This window comes from Haliaeetus albicilla, chromosome 11 (assembly GCF_947461875.1).
Source record: "Haliaeetus albicilla chromosome 11, bHalAlb1.1, whole genome shotgun sequence".
In the NCBI taxonomy this organism is placed as follows: domain Eukaryota; kingdom Metazoa; phylum Chordata; class Aves; order Accipitriformes; family Accipitridae; genus Haliaeetus; species Haliaeetus albicilla.
The window spans coordinates 36,553,802-36,576,524 of NC_091493.1; the positions used below are offsets into that span (position 1 = coordinate 36,553,802).

The window sequence follows — 22,723 nt, forward strand, 5'->3', positions numbered from 1 at the left end:
TAAATTTAGGGGCCAGCATGTCCTGGAGACTTCCAGTTCACATTTGTAGGTGTAGTTAAAATGCTGATAATAGTTTCATATGCTTCTAGCAAATCAAAGTTGTGACTTCTCTGTTTAACAAAGTGTACAATGTCTGTTGTGCCCTCCAGAACAAAAACGAATCCTTGAAGGATCTTTGGGGAATAGAAAAGCTCAGCGTGTCATTTCAAAACAGTCAATCCTAAATTACCTTTGGTTGTCATCAGAATTGTACCCAAGTCATCTCTCCAGCTCCTGGATTAGTGTTTTTCCTGCCATGTTTTGGGTGCTTAGGAAATTGTGGCTTTAAGGGGTTTGTGAAAGATGAGCAGAGGCGTTGTCTTTCAGTTTAAATTATCTATACAGCGTTGGGCCTCTGCTGGAAGGTTTTCAAGGGGTTGAAAATAAAGAAGTTTGAACAACTGTCCAGGAGGATTGATGTGACTTGTTTTCAGAGGTTGTTCTGAGCTGGTTGTCTCAGGGTTGGGTCCCTGCCCCCTGCCTTTTTTGTCCTGGATGTATGCAAGAAGGAAAGCTTTCATTGCTGTGTTCTTCAAGGTATAAGCAGGGCAGTCTGAACTCATCCCTTACCCTTGGGAGTCAGTAAATGGAGTAAATGGCCAGTAAGAGAGATGACCAACTGGAGAGTAGCTGATTTACAGCAGGAAGCGGATAGTAATTGCCTAGGCAAAAGCCAAGAGCACTCAATAATTAAGCTGTCCCTGGAACTGCGGGGAGGACTTGAGATTGCTGGGGATGCTTTCCTTCCCTTTGCGGTGATGGAGCTAGTGTAAATAGTAGAGCTTAAAAAGGGAGGTGGGGAGGAGGGATGGGCATGACTCATGGCATCATTTTGTATTTATCAAGTGTAGTTTTACAAATGTTGTTCATCATTTCATAGAGATGACTAAGTAGGTAATGTATGTTTCTTAATCTTTTTAGCTAATAGAAAAAGAACCCCAAAGTCATCTCTGGTGGTAAATTAAATCCAAAGTTCAAAATGTCCATACAGTAATAGAGCATGAAGTAGAAGTGTTACTCTAAATTAAAGAAATAAAAATAATAATAAAATTATACACCAAGCTGGGGGAAAACACACGTAAAGTAAAGCTAAAAGTTATTAAGGAGCAGTCCTCCTCTTGCTGTATTTCTTAATCAAGCTTTCACGTGGATAGTGCAAAGCCTATTGCATGGTCACTTATTCATACGAAGTTCTACTTTCTCTAGAAAGCTAGCGGTCCATGGTTTATGCCTACTTGTGGAAATCAAGTGTTAGTTGTCAAAGGAGAGATTGGGCCGTAGAAGCGTTACCTTGCATGCCACTTTAATAGTCTTGTATGTACTTTGTACTTGAAGATACGGAGGCTGCAACCAAACTGTAAAGGAGGTGAACTCAAGAACAGGTGCTGGTGTGAAACTAAAAATAGAAATTAATGTAGGAGCATTTAAGTAGTCTGATGTAAATGGTGAAAACGAGATGCTTGTGTGTCTCTGCAGGTTCTAGTTGTGCAGTCATGCATTTACAGTTATAGACTGGGAGAAGGTGATCTGTGATTCTTATTTATAGCTGTGCCCAGCAGGCCAGGCAGCCTTCAGTTTGTGATACAAATGTTGAGGATTGTTAGTATATGGTGTACCCCAGAGGAAAAGAGCAGTGAGAGAGGAAATCTGAGAGAAGCTGGGCTGATGAGGTATGTACCTACTTAAATTAGTACACCGCCACCGGAAAGAGGGATGTAAGACTTCAAAAATAAGTGAGACCTCCTATTTGGATTATAACACAACCCTCCAAGGAGGAATTTTAAGGAGCTGAGAGTTTTCTGAATTCTTACATATGAATGTCAATATATACCACAAAATGGGTTTTCAAAAATATTTTAGCTTCTAGTGGATTATGGCGAGAACCAAGAGGAAATGGGCCACAGGGATATTTTTTCTGAAGTAGCACTATGTCATTGACCCATGTCTCCTCCCTCCCCTGCCCACCCCCACTCTGGGGAGGCAAGGCAAACTAAAATGAAGTTGTATGTAATCTGGTACAGGTTTGATGCCTTCAGCTTTTCTCTCTAAGAACTCATGATCTTTTTATAATACTTGATTCTAAAAGTGGGCAGAAGAGTTATTACACTGTCTTGTACTGCAGATTCTGCTGCAGAAAATAACTAAGTGTGCATGTAATAAGAGCTGTAAAACATACACAGACTTGGAGATCTTTATTTTATAATTGCCTGAAATAATAATTTCATGAAAAAAATAAATCCTATCTATGTAAGACAGGATTGTATTCTGAAGACACTTCTAAGTTGAAATTCTGGTGAATTGTTAGGCTGGTGGTCTTCCAGCCAGATTTCCTACACTGAGGAATTAATGTTGGAGTTCTGCAATTCCTTTTATGAACCTTTAGAAGTAATGTGGTAATTCCGTTGTCGGTGCTTTTTTTGGTCTGTCTGGAGTTGCCAGGAAGGGTGTCATAGCAGTGGTTTTGTCATGTGTGTTCAGTTGCTTTAGTAACTGGAGGAAAGGCACAAATTGATTATTTTTTTAATGTGCATTACAAATTGTGGTTCGTTAATGAATGCTGAATAGAATTGGTATTAATTTACAGTGGAATCTTGCCAAGGTGTAATGTGGTGGAAGCAGACTTTTAAAACTGGAAAACAATTGCATGATTTTATGTTCGATTTCAATTTTATAATAAAGTTAGAGGGTTTTTTTATCTCTTATTTTTTAAAAGTATTAGTCTGGTAGATGTCAGTAATCCCGTGAGGAATTTTGAACTAATCTGAAGAAAAGAGCAGCTATACAACTTCAGTTTTTAAATTAATGATAGTTTATGCTGTATTTTCATCAGAAGACAAAGGAACTGCAAATAGTATCATTTTGTAGGCTAGAAATTAGCTAGTAGTACTTAGAAATAGAAAATCTGTATGAATTTAGGGGTTTTTTGCCTGTGAAAATTGGTTTATTGACAAATAAGAGAAAGCTTCTGAATTTTGTCTTTTGCCCTGGGAAAAAAAGAAGTATTGGAGTGGTTCAACTTTAGCTGATTGTATGCTCATAATGGAGCATTATGAGTATCCTCCTTTCATTTTTCTTTGAAACATGGCTTCTCCTATAGGGGAAAAGTGCTTTGAAAATTCAGTTGGTTTTATGCAAGGATTCTTTATCAATTTGTACCTTGTTTCAAAAACAAGTTTTCCTTGTTTCATGTTCTTCACATCTGCAGAGAACACAGCTTAAGCCTGCTCACACAGGAAACCAGCCATCAATATTTGCTTTTTTTAGGCACAAGGCTTTTCTGGGCTTCATAAACTGTTGATATTAAGCTGAAATGGTGTCCCTGAAGTGCTGTATATTTTGTTGAGGGACCACCTGGGACAACTTAGGGCAATACTGCTAAATGACAATTTTTATATTCATTTAAATGAAAACAATGTGTGATGCCAAGTTTTGCCAGCTTAGAGGTATAATTTAGAGAACAGCTACCCTTAAGTTTGCCCTTAGCTACAGATGTGTTTATAGTGAGATGTTGCTTCAGTGTAAAGTGATCACAAGAGCCAGCATGTGAATTACAGATGAATGTTCGTTATGATTATGACATTTTCTTAAGAGTGCTCAAGTGTTTGTTTTTGCTGTTACTTATAACTGTATCTTGGTTACAGAACTTGTCTTAGATTTGTTATATTTAAATTGTGAGGAACATACCAATAAAATTTAGATTATCTTAGTAAATTTTGTTACTTTTTTGAAGAACAAACCTATGCCTTTTGAAGATTTAAACCATTGTTGCATACCTTAATTATGGAGACTTTTTTACCTTTTGGAGGTAGAAAGAAAAGCAAATCAGTCAAGCGCTTAATGGAAGGCTTATATACATATAATGTCCTTGTAGCTATTTAGAAAATGTCTTGCATCTCAAACAAAAGTGTGTTCACTTTTCTCCGCAAAAGTGCATCTAACTTTAGAATTTAATAGCTTATATTACAAAAATCAAACCACTAACATTTTTAATAGTCCGTCATCACTATGATATTGCAATCTCTTCAACTTTTTGCAAATACTACTGAACTGAGATTGTTAGATCTGGTCCCTGATGCCAAACTTAATGTATCGTCAGACTTGAGTTCACACCAGAGGATTAGCTTGGTGTTGGGCACAAAAAGGGTTAGTTATTTTGCAGATTGAGTTAAATGACTTAAAACTGTTTACTAGAAATTCTTCTAGTATGGTATGAAAATCGTGATAGAAGATTTTAAAAAAATTGTTTCTGAAACTGGTTGAAGCAAAATTTGACTAGTATTCTAATTAGTCATATAAAATGACAACTGTAAATACAAGCATATATCTACATGTTTATCTGATCCCCCCCCCAATAAATGTATACTTATGTGTATATCTGATTCCCCAAAATAAATACTTTAAAATGTACTTAACCATATGTCATGTTTTGCTGTGGTATTTGCTAAAATAGCTAGGTACAGATAGTTACCAGGTGTCTGCCTCATTGTGTGTGTATATAACTATATTTAAAACAAATAACTTTAAGCAAGGAAATAGTAAAGGTAAACAATTTCAAGAAATATTAAAAAGAAACTTCCGTACTACACAGGGAAAGCTGGCAGATGTCACAAAAAATATAAAGTGCTTAAACCTTCTGTGCCTCATGTTAATATTTTTGGATATGTACTATTTCTGAGTTTTGTAACAAAATGTAAATAAGACTGAATTGTTTCTTTCGTGCTCTGGGAAAGATTAGCATCGACCTGATTTTTATCATATTTAAATGTTGGGTTTTTGCCATTTTTAGATGAGTATGCAAATTTATCTTTGGTCTTACGAGGCTGGCTCCTAAGGTAAAACGACTGTCCCATAAAATAAAAGGAAGTAAAAAAAATGATGCAATAGTCTGCGGTAAGACAGAGCCATAAAAGGTGAAGCAGGCAAAATGGAAATAGGTGGTCAGCAGTACAGATTTTTATTTATTTAAGCAAAACAAAAAAAATACAAAAAAACCAAACCCAAAATAAAAAAAAGCCTACCACCCTCAAACTTAGTACCATGTGCATGAGGATTTCAGTTTTGCACTAGCAAGTGTGTTCACATCTGTTGCTGCACATACAACTTCATTTTGACTACTTAATTTATAAGGATGAAAAGATGTCTGTTCTTAGACATTGTTAGACATGAAGTTCTTTTTGTAGGAGAAAAGAAAAAAGTGAACAGTGTTTCTAAAAGCCTTTTTGTTGTATTTGCCTAAGCAAAATATGAAAAATCACATTGGACAGTAGAGCTGCTGACAAAGGTCCTTTCTTGACCATGAAAGGCAATGTCAAAGAAGGAAGTGTAAACCTAGCATTATCTCAACTTCGTGCAAGTTGTGAAGAAGAATCTTTGATTATTCTTTCGTGATCCTGTAAAAGCTAGTCTTAATGTTCATCTGCTATTTACTACTTGTATCTTTGCACTTAGAGTATTAGATACCCTAAGTATATGCTTTAAAGAAGTAAGAAAGACCTATCTAAAAATTCAGTGCTGATAGTGGGAGGGGAAACAGCTACGCTTCACTTACTCTTCTGCAGAAACTTCTTTAAGCTATTAGTTGAAACTGCTCAAAATGTCATGGGTAGGCACAGAACAGTCTTAAAATTAGTAACAAGGAACTTTGCTTAACTTCAGTGCTTTTTGTTCTGCAGTGTGATGTTCAGGGTCAGAAATGCCTTATGTGGATCGTCAGAATCGCATTTGTGGTTTCCTAGATATTGAAGAAAATGAGAATAGTGGGAAATTTCTGCGGCGGTACTTCATTCTGGACACACGAGAAGACAGTCTGGTGTGGTACATGGATAACCCACAGGTGAGATGTCCTTGGTAATAGTTTCCTGGCTTCTATCAATTTCCACTTTTTCAGATTTTTTTAAACAAATTTACTTAAGAGAAATGGGATTTAGTATTAGTTTCCGGACCTGGAAGCTGGGGGTGGGGAGGGGAGAAGTTACAGAAGTGAAATAATTGTAAATTAGTGTTTCTTCTTTGCTAATACATGCAGTCTTTTAAAGAAAGAATAGAGTTAATATTTGTGTTTAATTGCCAACATTATAAGTATTGACAGGAGATTTAGGGATCAGATGGGAATTTGAATTTGGTCCCATGTATAGATCAGTCATTAGTTTTGAATCATGATGTGCTGTATTTATTTTCTGTTAGGTGTCTTGAATGTGCATTACAGGTTCTTGCAGGCACTAGGTAGTGCCATGTAATATAAGCAGATGAACTGAATCACATACTAGTTTCACTGCACAGGTCTTGTAATTCACCTTTAACCTTATGTGGAAGTATGTAGTTTTCCTTGCATTGCGTGGGTCAACTAGCTGTTTCATATTACTTTACCACAACAGAATCAGTCATTGAAAAGCAATTTCTAATGATGCTTGCAATTTCAATACAGCGTGATTGGTATATGAATGAGGAAAGCTTTTATCCATCATGGTGGAGGGCATCCTTTATATAAAAGCTACTTTTACAATGTACACACATCAGTGTGTTTTCTAGCATAGGGGACAACAGATAATTCCTTAAGGTTTGGGTACGGAGACAGTGAAAGCGTAGGATCTAGGTCAGCTGACAACTGTCTGCCAGAAGAATATTTGTGTACCATTCTGCCAGGGAGACCAGAGTTAAAATGCAATAGTAGTCTACTGTTCAAAGGAACCAATGAAAAAAAAATTTAAAGGATGGGCAGCTCGATGAATGTGACTTGTGACTGAAGCATTTAGCAGTCCCCACTGAGGAGAAAAAAGAAAGAATTTCTGGATATAAGAGAGACTTCAAACATTTGATCTCAGTAAGTGATACGAAGCAATTCTTTTTTTCAGTTTCTCCTGATATAACCAGGGCATGTGGGCAAAAGCTGGAAATGCTGTAGAAATTACAATTCTTCAGAAGTTTTAAGATTAATGATATTTGCAGTGCACACCTCTTAAAGTTTTTAGTTTAGGATTTCTTACCCTTTTTTTTGTGTGTTATTATTAATGTACAAATGAAAGGGTGCCTTGCAAGAGGCAAGTTGAAGCTTCTTGATTTTCTTCCAATGCTTTAGTTTTGAAGAACAACAGAGTTTTTATAGAGCCAATATGTGGAGACCATTCTTCATCCTTGAAGTGATGAAACCCTTCATATAGGATGAGTCTACGGTGTGTGCATGTATTGGGTTTGTGTGGCAAGGTTTGGGGGTGGGGGGGCTACAGGGGTGGCTGCTGTGAGAAGCTGCTGGAAGTTTCCCCCATGTCCGCTGGAGCTGATGCCAGCCGGCTCCGAGACGGACCTGCCGCTGGCCAAGGCCGAGCCCATCAGCGATGGGGCCAACTCCTCTGGGAGAACAGATTTAAAAAGGGGGAAAAAACCCTGTGCAACTGGAGAGAGGAGTGAGAAGATGTGAAAGCCCCAGCCCTGCAGACCCCCAGGTCAGTGCAGAAGGAGGGGCAGGAGATGCTCCAGGCGCCGGAGCAGAGATTCCCCTGCAGCCCATGGGGAAGACCACGGTGAGGCAGGCTGTCCCCCTGCAGCCCAGGGAGGTCCACAGGGGAGCAGATCTCCACCTGCAGCCCAGGGAGGACCCCACGCCGGAGCAGGGGAAGAGTGAGGAGTCCTCCCCCTGGGGAGGAGGAAGGAGCAGCAGAGACAACGTGTGATGAACTGACCACAACCCCCATTCCCCGTCCCTGTGGGGTGGGGAGATGGTGTTTTAAGATTTAGCTTTATTTCTCATTACCCTGCTCTGGTTTGATTGGCAATAAATTAAACCAATTTCCCCAAGTCAAGTCTGTTTTGCCCGTGACGGTGATTGGTGAGCGATCTCTCCCTGTCCTTACCTCGACCTACGAGCCTTTCGTTGTATTTGCTCTCTCCTGTCCAGCTGAGGAGGGGAAGTGAGCGAGCGGCTGTGTGGAGCTTAGTTGCTGGCTGGGGTTAAACCACGACAGTGCAGAACTTCACTGGGCCCTCTGTTGCTGATAGAAGTGCTTTATTTGCATCTGAAAACCAATTCAGCTGTTCAAAGAAATAATGGTTTTTAAGTCCACCATTAACCACACATTACTATCCTAATATAAAGATTATAAAACTGGTGTATGCTGGGATCAAAATCATTCTGATAAAGTAAAACTTAAATTGATTTTTTTTTTTGGCAGAATGGGAACACCTTTTGTTTTTTTAAGTTTCAGTGTTAGCAGTCTATAGTAAACCTAACCTACTTCTTACCTTTGAAATATGAATGTAGTATAAACCAATTATTTATCTGCCTTTCTGACTCTGTGGGTAGCATTAGGCTCCTCTTCGCAATGTAGAAGTTCATAAGGCCCTATGGAATAATGAAGAGCACTCTAGCTGGGGAAGGGATCAGCAAGCAGATGCAGTACCGTTGTTATGGTCTCCAGGGAGGTTTGGAGTATGAAGGATGATACTGTAACCTAAAGGGCCGTTTTTAAAGTAAAAATTGTAATGGAAAAAAGTGTATGGAAAACAATGCTCTATTTAAAGGAATAAAATTAGGAGGACTGTTTCATCAGAAACAGTTAATAAAAAAGTTAGCTGTGTTTTGTGATGCTCAGTGCTTTAACTGTTGTATTTCTAGGCTACTAGCTGATTGTGAATAGTAAAGTAAATGTTAGGACTAGTATGTTAAGCAAGGATGTAGAAAGAACGGACAGCTCCTTTTTGGATTGTAAATATACTTAGGCTTAACTGCAATATTAGGAAGTATCATGGTCTTTCCCTGCAATAACTTTAATATTAAATGAAAAGACTATGATTTTTCAATCTGTTTTGGAAAATACGTGAGATGGCCTTTGAAGTATCTGACATAATAGATGAATGTCACTTCTTGTCCTTTCCGCCTGCTCTGGTCAAATACATAAGATGCCAACATCTGTTAAGGAAGAAGTATTCTTTCCGGATTTCCTGGATGCAGACCTGCAAGAATCCTTTTTCCTCTAGTAAAATACATAAACTTCTGAAACAATTACTATTTGTATTGTTTCTAGCAGTCTTTCTGTTTTTAGTTGATTAACAGATGTGTGTATAATAAACAAGTAGTTTAGATCCTGTTTCAAGCATACATTGTGTATTGTCTATAAAAACAGGTAGGATTTTCTTTTTGTTTGTGGAATTATTTGCTTTTTATGCGTAAACACTGACTGTGATATGAGAATAAACAAGTTTCACTTTGTAACATATGATTTGTTTCAGAATCTTCCCTCTGGATCTCCACCTGTTGGAGTCATTAAACTTACCTATATTTCAAAGGTAAGATAATATTTAAGACACTTGTTGCTAAGTTTTTCGTGATAACTACCAAGGGCCGCTTCTGAAGGCCTTAACTTTAGACAATTTTAAATGCCTCTTACGTAGTGCATGGGAAGCTTTTTGCTTGTGTGCTGCTCCCGATTCTCAGAGATGTGTTACAAACACTTCAATAGTATCAGGTTAAAATAAGAACAGACTAATTACGGTGTTGCCTAGGTTTCTTCTGTGATTTCAAATGGGAGCTCTTTGTGCTGTGTAGAATTAATATTTCTGAACTGTATGTTTCAGTTCTTTATGAGTATTTGAATTCCAATGGTCTTGGAGAAAAGACAGGCCATTTATGAAGCAGGAGATAAGTCTTTGGGTGTGATAGTTTGCAAGTAATAATGATCTTTAATAGATAGAGCAGGAAAATTTCTAGAAAATATTTAGTTCATTACTCTGTGTACACTCACTTCCAAATATGTCTGGAAGTAAACTGAACTAAGACTCCGTGGTTCAATTTGTAGCAGATACTGCATTAACAAATAAGTGGAGAAAAATAATTGACCTCTTCTTGTCTTTCTGCTTATTTCTCATCCTTCCTTTGCTTTTCTTGTTGTCATACTGTATCTTCCCACCTTCCTTGTTATGGTGGGGTTTTTTGTTTTTTTTTTTTTATTCTTGTGAAAGATATTGATGCTGGTTATATCATGAGTAGAGAAATGTCTGTGGAGACCTGCTTATGTCCTTCCTGGTCTCCTCCTCCTATGCTTACTTTGCCCCAACCCTCACAGTTTTCATCTTAAGAAATCTGAAATCTTGTATGTTGGTTTTAGTGGGAGCAGGGGTGGTCACCTGTGCCATTTCACCTGTGTGTACCTTTGAAGGCAGCTCAAGTGTGCCTCCTGTGCAGATGCTCTGTCTAACTTTCCATTGTTCTTCTAGTTAGTAGTACGGGTTTTTTTGTTTGTTTCTGGCCAAAAAAAAGGTTTTGATGCAAGAGACTGCTTTGCCTTCTCCCCCACCCTTGTTGACTTTTTTACATGATAGAGCTTGTCTATCATCTCAAGAATCTCAAAACGGGACACCTGCTTCTCTCCTCCCCTAACACTGCAACATTTTAGAGACTCCTGAAGAAAAGTGGCTATTACTCTTTTTTTGTTGGTGAACCAAAATACAACTGATGTTCTTGACCGTATGAAATGTCCTTGATTTTTTAGTTCAGTTGAGACATAGAACTGCAAAATGCAAGTAGAAGTGTTATGTTTTCAGATTTCAGGATTTGCCTGGTAATGAATCCTTAAACTTAAGGAATAGGAACATAGAGCTTAAACTGTCTTCTTACCATAGGTTGCATGTCTTGAACTGAATTTTATATATAGTATTTTTTGTTATATCTGTATATCTTTATACCTAACAAGCTTGCTATGCTGCTAATCTTCAAATTTAGCCACTTGAAAGAGAAAAAAAATTTGTGATAGCTGATGTATATTTTGTATGCACAGTTATATTTATAATCTTAATTTCCCTACTAGGTTAGCGATGCAACTAAGCTAAGGCCAAAGGCAGAATTCTGTTTTGGTAAGTTCTTGCATGCGGCATGTGCATCAAGTACATTCTTCAGAAATTTGAAACAAAGATAATGTTCTGCAATTCTGTTACTAGCTACAGCTGATTTTTTTTTTTTTTAATAGTTTGGATTCACTGTTTCTTCTTTAGTATGAGGGAAATGTTGGCTTCTTCATGTTTTTTGTGGCTTTTCGTATCACAGCTTGATGAGGAGTAGGTGAGAGTTGTTTTTCAGATGTTTAAATTTTTCAGGCATTAATAAGCTAATCAAAAATGATAGATGTTTTCAGAAACATGGCATGCCTGTCAGCTATGAAGACAAGTAATTTAACTATTTTAATCTGTATTACTGATAAAAGAGTTTAATTGATCTAAAATTACTGTCAGCCAATGCCTTTACATTAAATTTCAGGCTCTATTGCTGTACCAAAGAAAAAGAACTTGATTGGGGTACCTTCTAGGTTTATTGATGCTTAAACTTGTTTAAACTTGAGGAAAGCTTTAGATAACCATAAAAGCCCCTTATGGTGGTTTTTTAAGATTTTTCTTGTAAGTAATTTGTCCAAAATTTACCATAATTCCAGATTTTTTTGACAAGCAATTGGCATTCACAAAAGTATGTGTAGGGACTGGAATCAGCCTCTGCTCTGTTTATGAATAACCATTGTTTATGGCTGCATTCACGTAAGAGTTTTAGCTGAGATGAAGGTACTGAAAATGCCTGAAGGTTTTATGACAGTTGGTTAAGGTGTCCTTTGGCATGTGCAGTATTGTACAGGCCCAGAGAAGGCAGCTCCACCGGACTTGTGCAGTCTCTGTGTTAGAGCTCATGAAACACTTTGTAAATTACCTCCGTGTGTAAGGAATCAGGGATTCTAGAATAGTATCTAGTGTGTCAATTCAGTGCCATCTACAGATGCCTCTGCACATGCATGTATAGAGGTGTTTGTCGTCTTCAGCTGTAAAGTTGCTCCTGTCAGTGGGCCAGCTCTATAAAGCCATAATGATCCAAGATGCTGCCTGAAAGCTTTTAATATTTCTGGTTTATTAAAGCGTTTTTGATACTTTTTAGAGGAAAAATTTACATATATTGTCTTTTTATTTAAATAGCGGGAGTTGTTTCAGTCAACTCATTATACAGTTCTGTATTGTGAATTTATATTTGCATCTAATAATGTTTGCTTTGAACCATTGACTTTGGGGAGAAAGATGATAGAAGAGTAAAAAGTACCTGTTTCTAGCATGTGTTTGCTGTTAGCGATGACCTGAATGAAGAACTGTTATGCTATGGGTAGAGCACCAAAACCTGTTCAGACTTCAGCTGCAACGCTTCAAAGTTCTGGAAAGGTTTTAGTTGCTGTTCACCTTAAAATTAATTTCAGGATAAGTTCTTAGAATTTGTGAGAAAACTAGCCGTGATTTTTTTTTCACTGTTATACAGAAATATGTTTGTCCTTTTTGGATAAAGGTATGCTAGGTGTTGCCAGGTAGATACATAAACTTACTAAAAATATGCTTTCTCTGCCAAGTCACTAAAGTAAAATAAAGTTTTATGTTCTGGCTATTTTAAAGTTGTTTGTTCCTAAGCATCATATACTTAGTAATCAATACCAATTTCTCCACAAATTAAAAAAAGAATAAAAATCAGTGGTCGTAGTCACGTTAATGAGTTTTTTGCCAAGGATAACAGATATTGGTCAGAGGATGAAAAGGAGTAACTGTAGAAGTCCCCAAGTATAAAACTTTGTTGCTTATGGAAATTGAGAAAAGGGAAATGGAGCTGCAGAAAATTCTGATAAAATTCAAGGCTTTATTTCTATGTACTAAAAAAATCATTTAACAAGTTCTGTATGATGCTGTTTAAGTGGAGAGCTTAAAAAAAAAATTAGGGGTTTTTAGAATAAAGCAAGCCTGTCAGGTAGATGTATGTATCTTAGGACTTTCTAAAAAGAAATGCAGCAGAGAGCTCAAATACTTCAACTGGATTTTCCATCTGAAATCAAATCTTTTTGTGATGGTGTTAAGTTTGCCCTTAAATTTCAGTGTTGTTAACTTTTCACAATGGTTTTTAACAGTTATGAATGCAGGGATGAGAAAATACTTTCTACAAGCCAATGATCAGCAGGACCTAGTTGAATGGGTAAATGTTCTGAACAAAGCTACCAAAATCACAGTAAGTGGTTTAGTTGATATTTAGCAATGCTTTCAAATGGTGACTGTCTCAAGGTGCTTAAATGTAACCTTTGTCTCCAGTTTTTATGCTAGAGTAGTCTTTATCTCTACAAACAAGTCTTGCCTTGGCTTTCCAAGACTTGGAGAAACTGTACAGAACTCCCCCTAAACTTGACTTTATTTTAATTTTTGCTTTGAAAATTGGACAAAAATGTGATTATCTTTTTCATTACAGCATATGGTGGTTTCTAATAAATTAAAATTAGCCATACACATTTAATATTAATTGAAATATCCAGAAGACATTTGCAAGCAATGAAAAGATACGCATACATTTGCCTGGTGTCAAAAGTTTGTATTTCTTAAAGTAATCAATAAAATAACGAGCAAACACATCATGCCAGGTTCCAAAGGCTCTCTCCTGATTTCAAGTAACATCCATTCAAAGAAACATTAATGCACTCTTCTGATAAGTGTTGAATTACTTTTCTGGTTTGTACCAGGACAGCTTGTTATCACATGATAGAAAAACCCACGTATTACCTCAGTCTTTTCAGGAGGCAGAAGTTAAGGGGGTTTTTCTCTCCAGTTTCAGGGAAGTGATGGCATGAACTGTTTTGAGAGCATACCCTTACGAAGAAGGGGTTCTGAGCATGGGTGCACGCATTCGTATTTGTTGTCAGTAACTTTCTCATTTTTAGAAACATCTAAGCATGTTACTGTGAGTTGTTTGCATTGTTTTAATGTAGCCCTTTCTTTGTAGTTACAAAAATGTTACTAATGATAATAAATAAAAAAAACCCAGAAACGCAAAGCCTTCTCACTTGGGTTTTTCAAGAGGACATACCACAACCAGGCTTGAATTGTTTCCAGTTCAAGAAATAGGGTGAATAAAGAATTAATTGCATCAAATTAGAATTTAGTCTGAAAGCTGTTTTATCATATGTTTAACTGGTGGAACCATTAGTATATTTTGTCTTTGAAGAAACAAACCTTTGAACTGTTAATCTGTTCAGAGGTTATTTAGTATGGCCAATTATTTAATCAAATAATTAAGATAATTCAATTATTAATTTTCATATGGGCATTACTTGCTGTAGATTGTAATCCTCCAAGAGTCGTTGCATTTTTTAATACTCTGAGTGCTGATGATTTCAAGTAACTGTGAACCTTTGCAGTCTGGCACGTTGTGTACCTATTTATGAGTACTGTTTGAAAATGCATTCATACGAGAAGGTGGATGTGGGTTTGGTCTGTAACATTTTAAGTAGGAGTTTGTGACAGCTGAAGCACCCATAAAGCTGTAGCTACAAAGCCCCTTCTCCTGAAAGGCTGAGGCCCACGATCCTTGTGCACTAGGAGAATGTCTTATCCTTCAGTGCCAGATTTGGCTGTGAATGGAGTCACCTTTTACCTGTGCTAGCAAAGCTGGGTGTTGTGCAAGGCTAAGGTGATGGTGGAGGTGAGAGAACGAAACGAGCCTGACGTCACAGCTGAGCAAGATGCTGAGTGCCGCCTTCACTTGGCTGACATTGGTGCTCTCAGGACTGTTTGTACTTCTTTGCAGGCTGGGGTTTTTTGTGGGCTTTTTGTTTTTTGTTTGGTTTTTTTTTTTAAATAAGCAGTCCTGGGCATAGGAACTAGAATCACAGCAGACTATAAAGTAGCTTTGTTTTTGTCTAGTTAAGTTCAATTTCAAGTTCTAAATGTGCCACAGTCTTGCATAGTAATTCACTGTGTAAAGACAATTTGTGTGTCCCTTCTTTCTGAAGGAATTTGGATGTCCTGTGTAAATATCCAGTAGGTTGCTGGCTAGGATATTTTGGTGTAAGTCTCTTGATCTCTTGTGTAAGTCTCTTGATCTCTTCTTGTTGAAGTCACTTCAGACTTACTATATTAATATTAGGGGTGAAAGGAGATTATAAATGAAAATGTCTTAGGTAGCCAGTTAGTGCATTTCTTAGGTTACAGATGTTTACTTCTTGCACAAACTCAGGAATTTGGGTACACATTTTAGATCAAAACACTTACTGGGGAAATTCAATTCCTGTGGTATTTTGATTGCTTTAGTTCCACATTTGAGAGAATTACCTAATAGTTAATGGTATTTAGGGTCATTTTGTTGAATTTAGCAATATATGTAGGGTTAGTGGAGGCAGTACACACAGTCTTCATGCCAAGTATTGGAATGTGAGTGCAAATATCATACTGATCAGGCATCCTATTTGACAAAAGTCTTAATACTGTAACCCTGTTGCTTGTGGCCTTACTGCTAGCTCTACAGGCACTGGGGCGTCTCCAGTCTAAAGCACTTATTACTAAAACTGAAAGCAAGTGAAAAATAAAGAACCAGTTCTTCTACAAATTAGCAGTGCTTCTTGAAGATCAAGTATAGCACGGCAAAGCTGGGAATTGATTTTTAGATTTCAAGACACCTGGTGAAATGTCTTTATTGGCACCAGTTTTCTTTTTAGAACTAAAGCATAGCCATTGCAACAAATTTTCATGTAAGATATTTCTAGCCTTTTACAATTAGAGAACATTTGTTAAATCCTGCTGAAGACAAATTAAAAATTCTTGAGTAATGATAAGGGCTTTTTTAGGTCTTCATAAAACTTACGTTAATTATCATATTCCACTTTCAGGTACCAAAGCAGTCTGATCCTCTCTGTCAAATGGATAATGCAAACCGCCAAGCTGAAAGCCCAGGTGGAAAGAAGCAAGTCTCTTACAGGACAGAAATTGTTGGCGGTGTTCCTATCATTACACCTACCCAGGTAATAAATACTCTTAAAACAAATGGGCTATTATTGATAGAGGAAGCTTTGTTGTTTGACAGGTGGGAATAGGTAATGTATCGCAATATAGCTGTCAGCTTCTCACCTTGCTCAGAGGACTTAAACTTTGATGTGCACCTTTTATTGATACTGACTGGGGTTTTTTGAGTATTTTATTCCCTTTATAAAAGATTATAGAGAATTATACAAGACTGTAAAGAATTACTTGAGTATTGATTTTTGCTTACAGATATTGGTTAGTATGCTTAAAACGTCTTTATGTGTGTGTGTGTGAAATGAATTGTTGGTGTTAACAATGCCAAAGTTCTGTCTTTTTAACTGCCAGGAAAAGTGAGCAAAAAAGGAGGTGATTAAATCAGCTGATTATATATGCACTATTTATTAGAGGGAGTAAGGATGACAGCAGATTAAATTATTGCAGAAGGGCCTTATGAAATAGCATGTGTGGACAAATAAGATAGCAAGTGAAATTCAGTGAAAATAAATGTCATGTAAGGGATTCTGGAAAAAACAATCCTACTTTTTATAAAAAAAACTAGATTGTGAAATAACCATTTCCACTTGAGTGAGAGGTAAGAGTTACAGTCATACTATGAAAACATCATCTTGGTGTTTGGTAACAGTGAAGGAAAAATGCCACAAATGTTAGGAGTTACTAGAGAAAGAATAAGGAGCAAAACAGAAAAATCTTTGTTGCTGTATAAATGCTGTCTTTGACCAGACCTTGATTACTGTGTCCAGTTTTGTTCTCATCTTAAACTAGAACTGGAAAGGTTCAGAGAAAAATTTCAAGCATGATTGGTCCATGTGAAATGATCTCCATATGAGGAACAATTGACTAGGCTAGTACTCTTCCGTGTGCTAAAGAAATAACTAAAGGAGGATATAAGAGCTCTACAAAATCACAATTGGCAGGAGTGCATGGTATAAACTGTCTTTTTCCAGTTTGAGAGCTATGGGCTTTTAAACAAAGCTAATGGTGTAACCAGGTGAAACAAAGGGAAGGAGTTCTTTCCATGCATAATAAAACATAAGGTAGTGCTTGCCAAAAAGTGGCATGGATGCAAGAAACTTTCCTGAGTTTGAGAGATTGGACAAGTTCATGGAAGAAGAATCTATGCAGCATTAAAGATATAGACCTGTATCTGTTTCTGGAAGCTCCTTGAGCTGAAGAGAGTTACAGATGGGATTAATACTGTGTAAATGACATGTATACACCTGAACTGCATTTAAAAAGTTGGTGAATTCTGGTGTGTTTTATGGTCCTAGAAATAGCTTTTTCTTTGCTGTAGCCACATCTAGTTTTTTGCCCTTAAAAACACAGAACAAGTTTGCACTAAATACATGCATATATCTTGGGTTTAGGCCTGTAGCATTCTTCATTGAGTGTCTGTCAATATTGTTTGAGAATACTCAGCACTTTCTTAGTTTAGTTTCTAAATGGAGCTTGCAAGTACTCAACCAGAGCCCTTGGAGAGTCTCATGAGTTGCCTCTGGAAATCAGTTGAAATTTTTTATCCTTTCAAGCAAATTGGAAATGGGATTTGTAAGCATGGGATGATGCAATTATTTCCTATTATAACTAGTACAGTTATTCTTTGACCTTTAGAAAAAACTGAGAGTATTCTGAACTTCCCTGCTTTTTTTCTAGAAAGAAGAAATCAGTGAGTGCAGTGACGGGGCTGATAGGAATTACCTGAAACGGTCACAAAGTCACCTTCCTTATTTCACTGCTAAGCATCCCCCAGATAATGCTATCATCAAAGCTGGCTACTGTGTAAAACAAGGAGCAGTGGTAAGTGTTTGAGATCGGTGTGTTTAATTAATCAAGAACAAAGGTCCTAAGGTGATAGTTACACTTATCAAGTAGATGATTTAAAAAAAAGACATAAATACCAATAACTTTAGCACTACTGACAATATTAAGGATGGCTAAAGATAAAACTTATCATCCAGTAGCATGTAATTTATGTCTGTATTACTTCTTTTCATGACTTTCTTCAGTGTTACGTTGTTGGAGATGTTTTGGAGAGGAAAAGTTGTGTGCACAGAGACTTTCACATTATGGTTAGTGCATGCAACTAGGAATTCTTCTGCTCTACACTAATGTAGAGATCCTTACTTCACTTGCTAGAAGCATCTAAATTAAGGCAGAAGTTCAGTGTCTACATGCTTTTTAAATCACTAAAATGTTTAGAAAAAGCTAATTTTTTGAGGAAGAATTATACAACTTGTCAGACTGATTAACACAAGTGGAACTGTTCACATGATGCTTTGCTAAAAGCAGGAACAGATAGTTCAGATTAAGGAAGATATGCATGTTTCGTGAGTTCTCAGACTCATTTTATCTTGGATTATGAAGCTTCTTTTTGTAACATTCCTTTTTTTAGTTAAAAATAAACTAGAAATCTTTAATGTACTGTCTTAACATTTCTTGTGGGGTATTTGTGCTGCTGAGTTGCTACAGTTTTGGTGGAGATTGTTGAAAAATTCTTGTAATAGAAAAGAGTAGCTTCCAGAATTTTTAATTTTTGCAGTTTAAAAAAAAAAAAAAAATTCACTGGGCAGAGTCTTGCAGAATTCTTTTTGGGGCACTAGATATATCTATATACACATGACATAAATATATAATATATATGAATGATAAATATTATATATGAATAATCATAAATAGGAATTATACAATATAATATTATACATGTAAACTAGAATTATAAATATATAAATGAGTAATATATAACATGTAAGTATATTTTTATTTTATGTGTAAAATACATAAATATTTCTTTATTTTCCTTTAACAGATGAAGAACTGGAAGAGAAGATACTTTCAGTTAGATGAAAACACAATAGGATATTTCAAGTCTGAACTGGTAAGTTTCCAAATATGTGTTATTTTCTGGTGATAGTTGTGAGAAAATATAAAGAAATATGCTTGTATTTGAAAAATTTGCTGTGCAACTCTTAACTCTGTGCTGTAATAACTTTTCGTGATTGGAAGAACAAAAAATTAATAGGGTGGCTGTTAATTCGGGCTTCAGTCTTCTGTTTGGAAGCCTGTCTGTAGGGCACTGAAGAACAGTAACAGGTTATATTCTACAATCACCCTGATTTTTGTATTAGTATCTTATGTCACTTTGTACTCACATATAATTAACTGTGTTCTTGAAACAGCTGATCATTATGTGCAGAGACAAAACTAATCTTGCAATTCTTAATTTAAAGTTAGAATTATGGGGTGTTTTGTCATACAAATGATGGGATCTTTTCCCCCACACTGGTTTCACTAGGGCAGCCAAGGCAGGCAAAGAACTCTGTTGTTCAGAAGCAACGCTTACAGAGTTTGTTTTGATTTCATGATCTTTCTTCCCCACTCATCACTCATTAACCTTTTGACCAATTTTGACCAAATGTTAAGTGCCTTCAGGCTTCATTTAAAAATGAAGTGGCTGGTACTGGAGACAGTCTGTTTTCCCCCAAAAGGAATCCCACACTTACCAAACATGAGAAAATCCACCTAAGGAATGAAGTCTAAGTTGTAGAGTATTATAAATTAAGGAAAATTGAGTTTACAGGCCAACTGTAAGATGTAAAATGTCAAGAAGCCGAATTTCAGGCTGTTTCTGAAGAGAACTTTTGCTTTACTTTTAATGAGGGAGTATACAACAATAGCAGGAGTTTGATCTTGCATCGTTATCTTTGTTAAACTGTCAGCATAACACAATTCTGACTCATTGCCTATAATAAACCTTCTATTTTTATTTAAAAAAAAAATCTGAGTGCAGATTGCTCGCAAGCAAATTCTAATTCAGTGAAGAATTGTACTGTGTGAGAGTATACTAGAAAGATGGTAGAAATGCATACACTTTTAGAATTTCATCGTGCTCCTTTCCAGTTTAACTGTTTTGAACAATATAAAGTCTTGTAGTGTCCTCTACTCTTCAGGCTAATATCCCCTTGCTGCAGTTTGAGGAAGGTACTGGACTGAGCAGCTGTCAGACAACAGGGAAGTAGATCCTGCTTCACAATTTTTACTGAAATTATTTTTTTCCATTTTAAGAGTCATCCGTCTTCAAGGAAATACGCACTGAATAGATAGAGAAAATAGTGTCCTTTTATTGGTTAACCAAAGAATTCCATGGTTAGGAAACCTAATAATGATAATCATGTTTCATATAGTTTTTTAAACAATTAGCATCTGCCTTCTCTGAAACATACATGTTGGAGAGACATTTAATCCATACTGGAAAGAGCAAAACTTTCACAGGATGCAGCCCACCAAGAAGAAAACACCTGCAACAACTTAACTGTATGTCCATCAGACTTTTATTTATGTCATACAAACACAAAAGGCATAAAGTTCTCTCTTCTGAAGTTTTCAAGTGGTGAATGATTTCTTTCAGCAATGTGTAGGATCTCCTGTTCCTAATGAGACTAATACAAAGATAGGAAAAAAGTTCAAGAGAGATTGTTTGTCATGCATTCGTGGTTAAGGCGGCTGTGGCATGGAGGTCATATTGAGCTAGTGTAGCATCAGACATTTAATTCTGGAAAACTTCTTCCTATTGGACTTCAGTTCCCCATAGCGGCAGACTTCAGTCAAGTATGGCTCTTTCTTGAAGTTAGTTTGTCTTGACAGCCAGCCTGCTCACCAGTACTTCAGATGACTCTTGAGGTGCTGTTGTTTTGCATTTGTAGAAATTTGAGTTCTCTGCTCTCAAAAATGTAAAAAATGTTGGATTTTTTGGTTGTTTTTTTTTAATTGAAAAATGTGTAGATTCTGGACATTTTTTTGTTGTGGTTGTTCAGTGTCGTGGCCCATCCCTTCCTGTTAATGATGCCTTTTCAGTTTGAGGAAGAACCCCTGTCAGTCTTCAGGTGGAGCATAGTGGAATACAGGCAATATCAGACTCCGAAAATTATAATTTCTGAGCTGAGGTCTTCCCTGCAACAGGTGCCTGTGTTCCAAGGATGATCTTGCCATTCACATTTGATGTATTACTTTGAAAACTGTTGTAATGGATGAGTGAATGTAGGAAGAGCAGGGAGGGGAGAGGGGGAAGAGGGGCAAAATAACTGAAAACATTGAGTTTTAAACTCTGTACATCTGATCTGCTATAGAGACAAGTGATCTAATGAAAACTGACATTTGAGGATGGTTATATTTGGGTGACATTCGCTGTTTGCTATAACAACATAAATCTCTTAAGTATATGTAATAGAAATTGTAGAGAAAGTAATCATTCCAGAGTTGACAGCTTTTGTTTTGTCTATAAGCTGAAGCCAGCTGAAGTAGTCCATTGTAACATTGCTTAAAGAAAACACATTAGGAGGTAAAGTAAGTTGTTGTTTGTGTTTTACTGCAACAACCACAGGAAAATAATAGTATGTATGACATTATGTTGTCATGGCAAAAGTGAAAGTATTTCTGTTTAAATGTTCTCACTTTTTTTCCTGTTGTGTGAAACTTTGACAGAATTGTAACACTTATTTTTGTTATGGTAACAGAATTTTCATATGCTTTAAGAATACTTGCTCTTTTACAGGCTTTGATACGACTGACTTCTTTGACTATTTTTAATTGTATTAAGTATAGGATACAATTCATCTTATTTAAAGCCATGTCACACAGTACAATTAACAAAGCATCTTGTATTGTAGCATTTCATAGTAAATTAATATAATCACGACACCAGATTGAATTTTCTGATCTAGTTAGGGGAAGGGGACAGGGCTGGTTGTCTCCATTATGGTAAGGTGAATGAATGCTTTTGGGTTTTTTACTTCTTGATTTTTCCTCCTCTTCGTTGCAAGTGCCGTGGCTAGTTTAATACTTACAGAAGCAAATCAAATTTTGGTTAACATCACCTTTTGCATAAGTGACTGCCTTGAAAGTGTCATTTATGTAAGTCTGGTCCCATCAACTGTCTTAAACGCTGGCTTTTTGACTATATTCTAGTTGTTAGATATGCTCTACTGAAATATTTCCACTTTTTTTTTTCTCCAGGAAAAGGAACCTCTCAGGGTTATACCACTGAAGGAGGTCCATAAAGTTCAGGAATGCAAGCAAAGGTGAGGACAGAAGCACCGATGTGGTTACATGGGATGTAGTACACTGCTTTGTCATGGCCAGACTGCTCATTGGAAACAATGGAGAACCTTTTAATAACTTCAGTTAATGTATACATGTGTGATGTGCAAGTAGTTTTGTGTATAAAACTGGTTTTGAGGGTTCTGCACTAGTGTGTGTTTCAAACTTGTAACATTCAGTAGAATGTAAATGCATTGGATAAGGGTGGAGCAAAGGAGCATCCTGCAATCATGAGTTGGAGATGCATGGGTGCTGTCTGATCTGAGGCAGCAATTTTAGGAGTCTCTATTCTGCTTATATAATCGCTAAACCTTTAGAGGACATTACCATATGTTAAACGTCTGAATTTAGATCAGAATGCTCTTCTTCCTGCTGTTTCCCTCCCACCAAATGGCAATATACTAAGGAGTTAATGGTCTTCGTAGTAGATTTTCTTGTTTTTAGCAGGCTACTGCTTAGGACTAATACTTTGCGAAGACATAACAAAATAAAAATGTGAAATTTTGCAGAAATGTAACTAGAACATTAAATATTTTTAAACTTAACATGATATGATTTAGAATGTTCCAATTAGAAATATATATAGGAGCACACATGCCGCTTATAAATTGAGTCTTAGGACTAAAATGAGTAAGAGATGCTGGTTTTCTTTTTCTAGTTGATATTTCCCAAAAAAACAACAGTAGAGTGATAAAGAAATACAAAGGTCTTCAGTCAACAAATGCTCTAGTTCTCCACATGTCCTAGAGTCTTTTTAAAATAGAAAGTCGTACTTGCTGTTGAAGTATTTTTC

General features: G+C 36.6%; 1 protein-coding gene across 10 annotated transcripts in view; it reads left to right on the plus strand.

Annotated features, from left to right (window-relative positions):
* Positions 1 to 22,723, plus strand: part of PLEKHA1 (pleckstrin homology domain containing A1) — a 41,156-nt gene that overhangs the window by 10,098 nt on the left and 8,335 nt on the right. For 9 of the 10 annotated variants that reach the window (XM_069797153.1, XM_069797151.1, XM_069797159.1 and 6 more), the window contains exons 2-9: positions 5,712 to 5,872; positions 9,262 to 9,318; positions 10,836 to 10,881; positions 12,945 to 13,042; positions 15,687 to 15,818; positions 17,491 to 17,634; positions 18,644 to 18,712; positions 21,847 to 21,911. In XM_069797153.1, the coding sequence (XP_069653254.1) occupies positions 5,732 to 5,872; positions 9,262 to 9,318; positions 10,836 to 10,881; positions 12,945 to 13,042; positions 15,687 to 15,818; positions 17,491 to 17,634; positions 18,644 to 18,712; positions 21,847 to 21,911 (752 nt within the window). In that variant the 5' untranslated portion in view covers positions 5,712 to 5,731. The remainder of the gene's footprint in view (positions 1 to 5,711; positions 5,873 to 9,261; positions 9,319 to 10,835; positions 10,882 to 12,944; positions 13,043 to 15,686; positions 15,819 to 17,490; positions 17,635 to 18,643; positions 18,713 to 21,846; positions 21,912 to 22,723) is intronic. The other variant, XM_069797161.1, reaches the window with a different exon arrangement.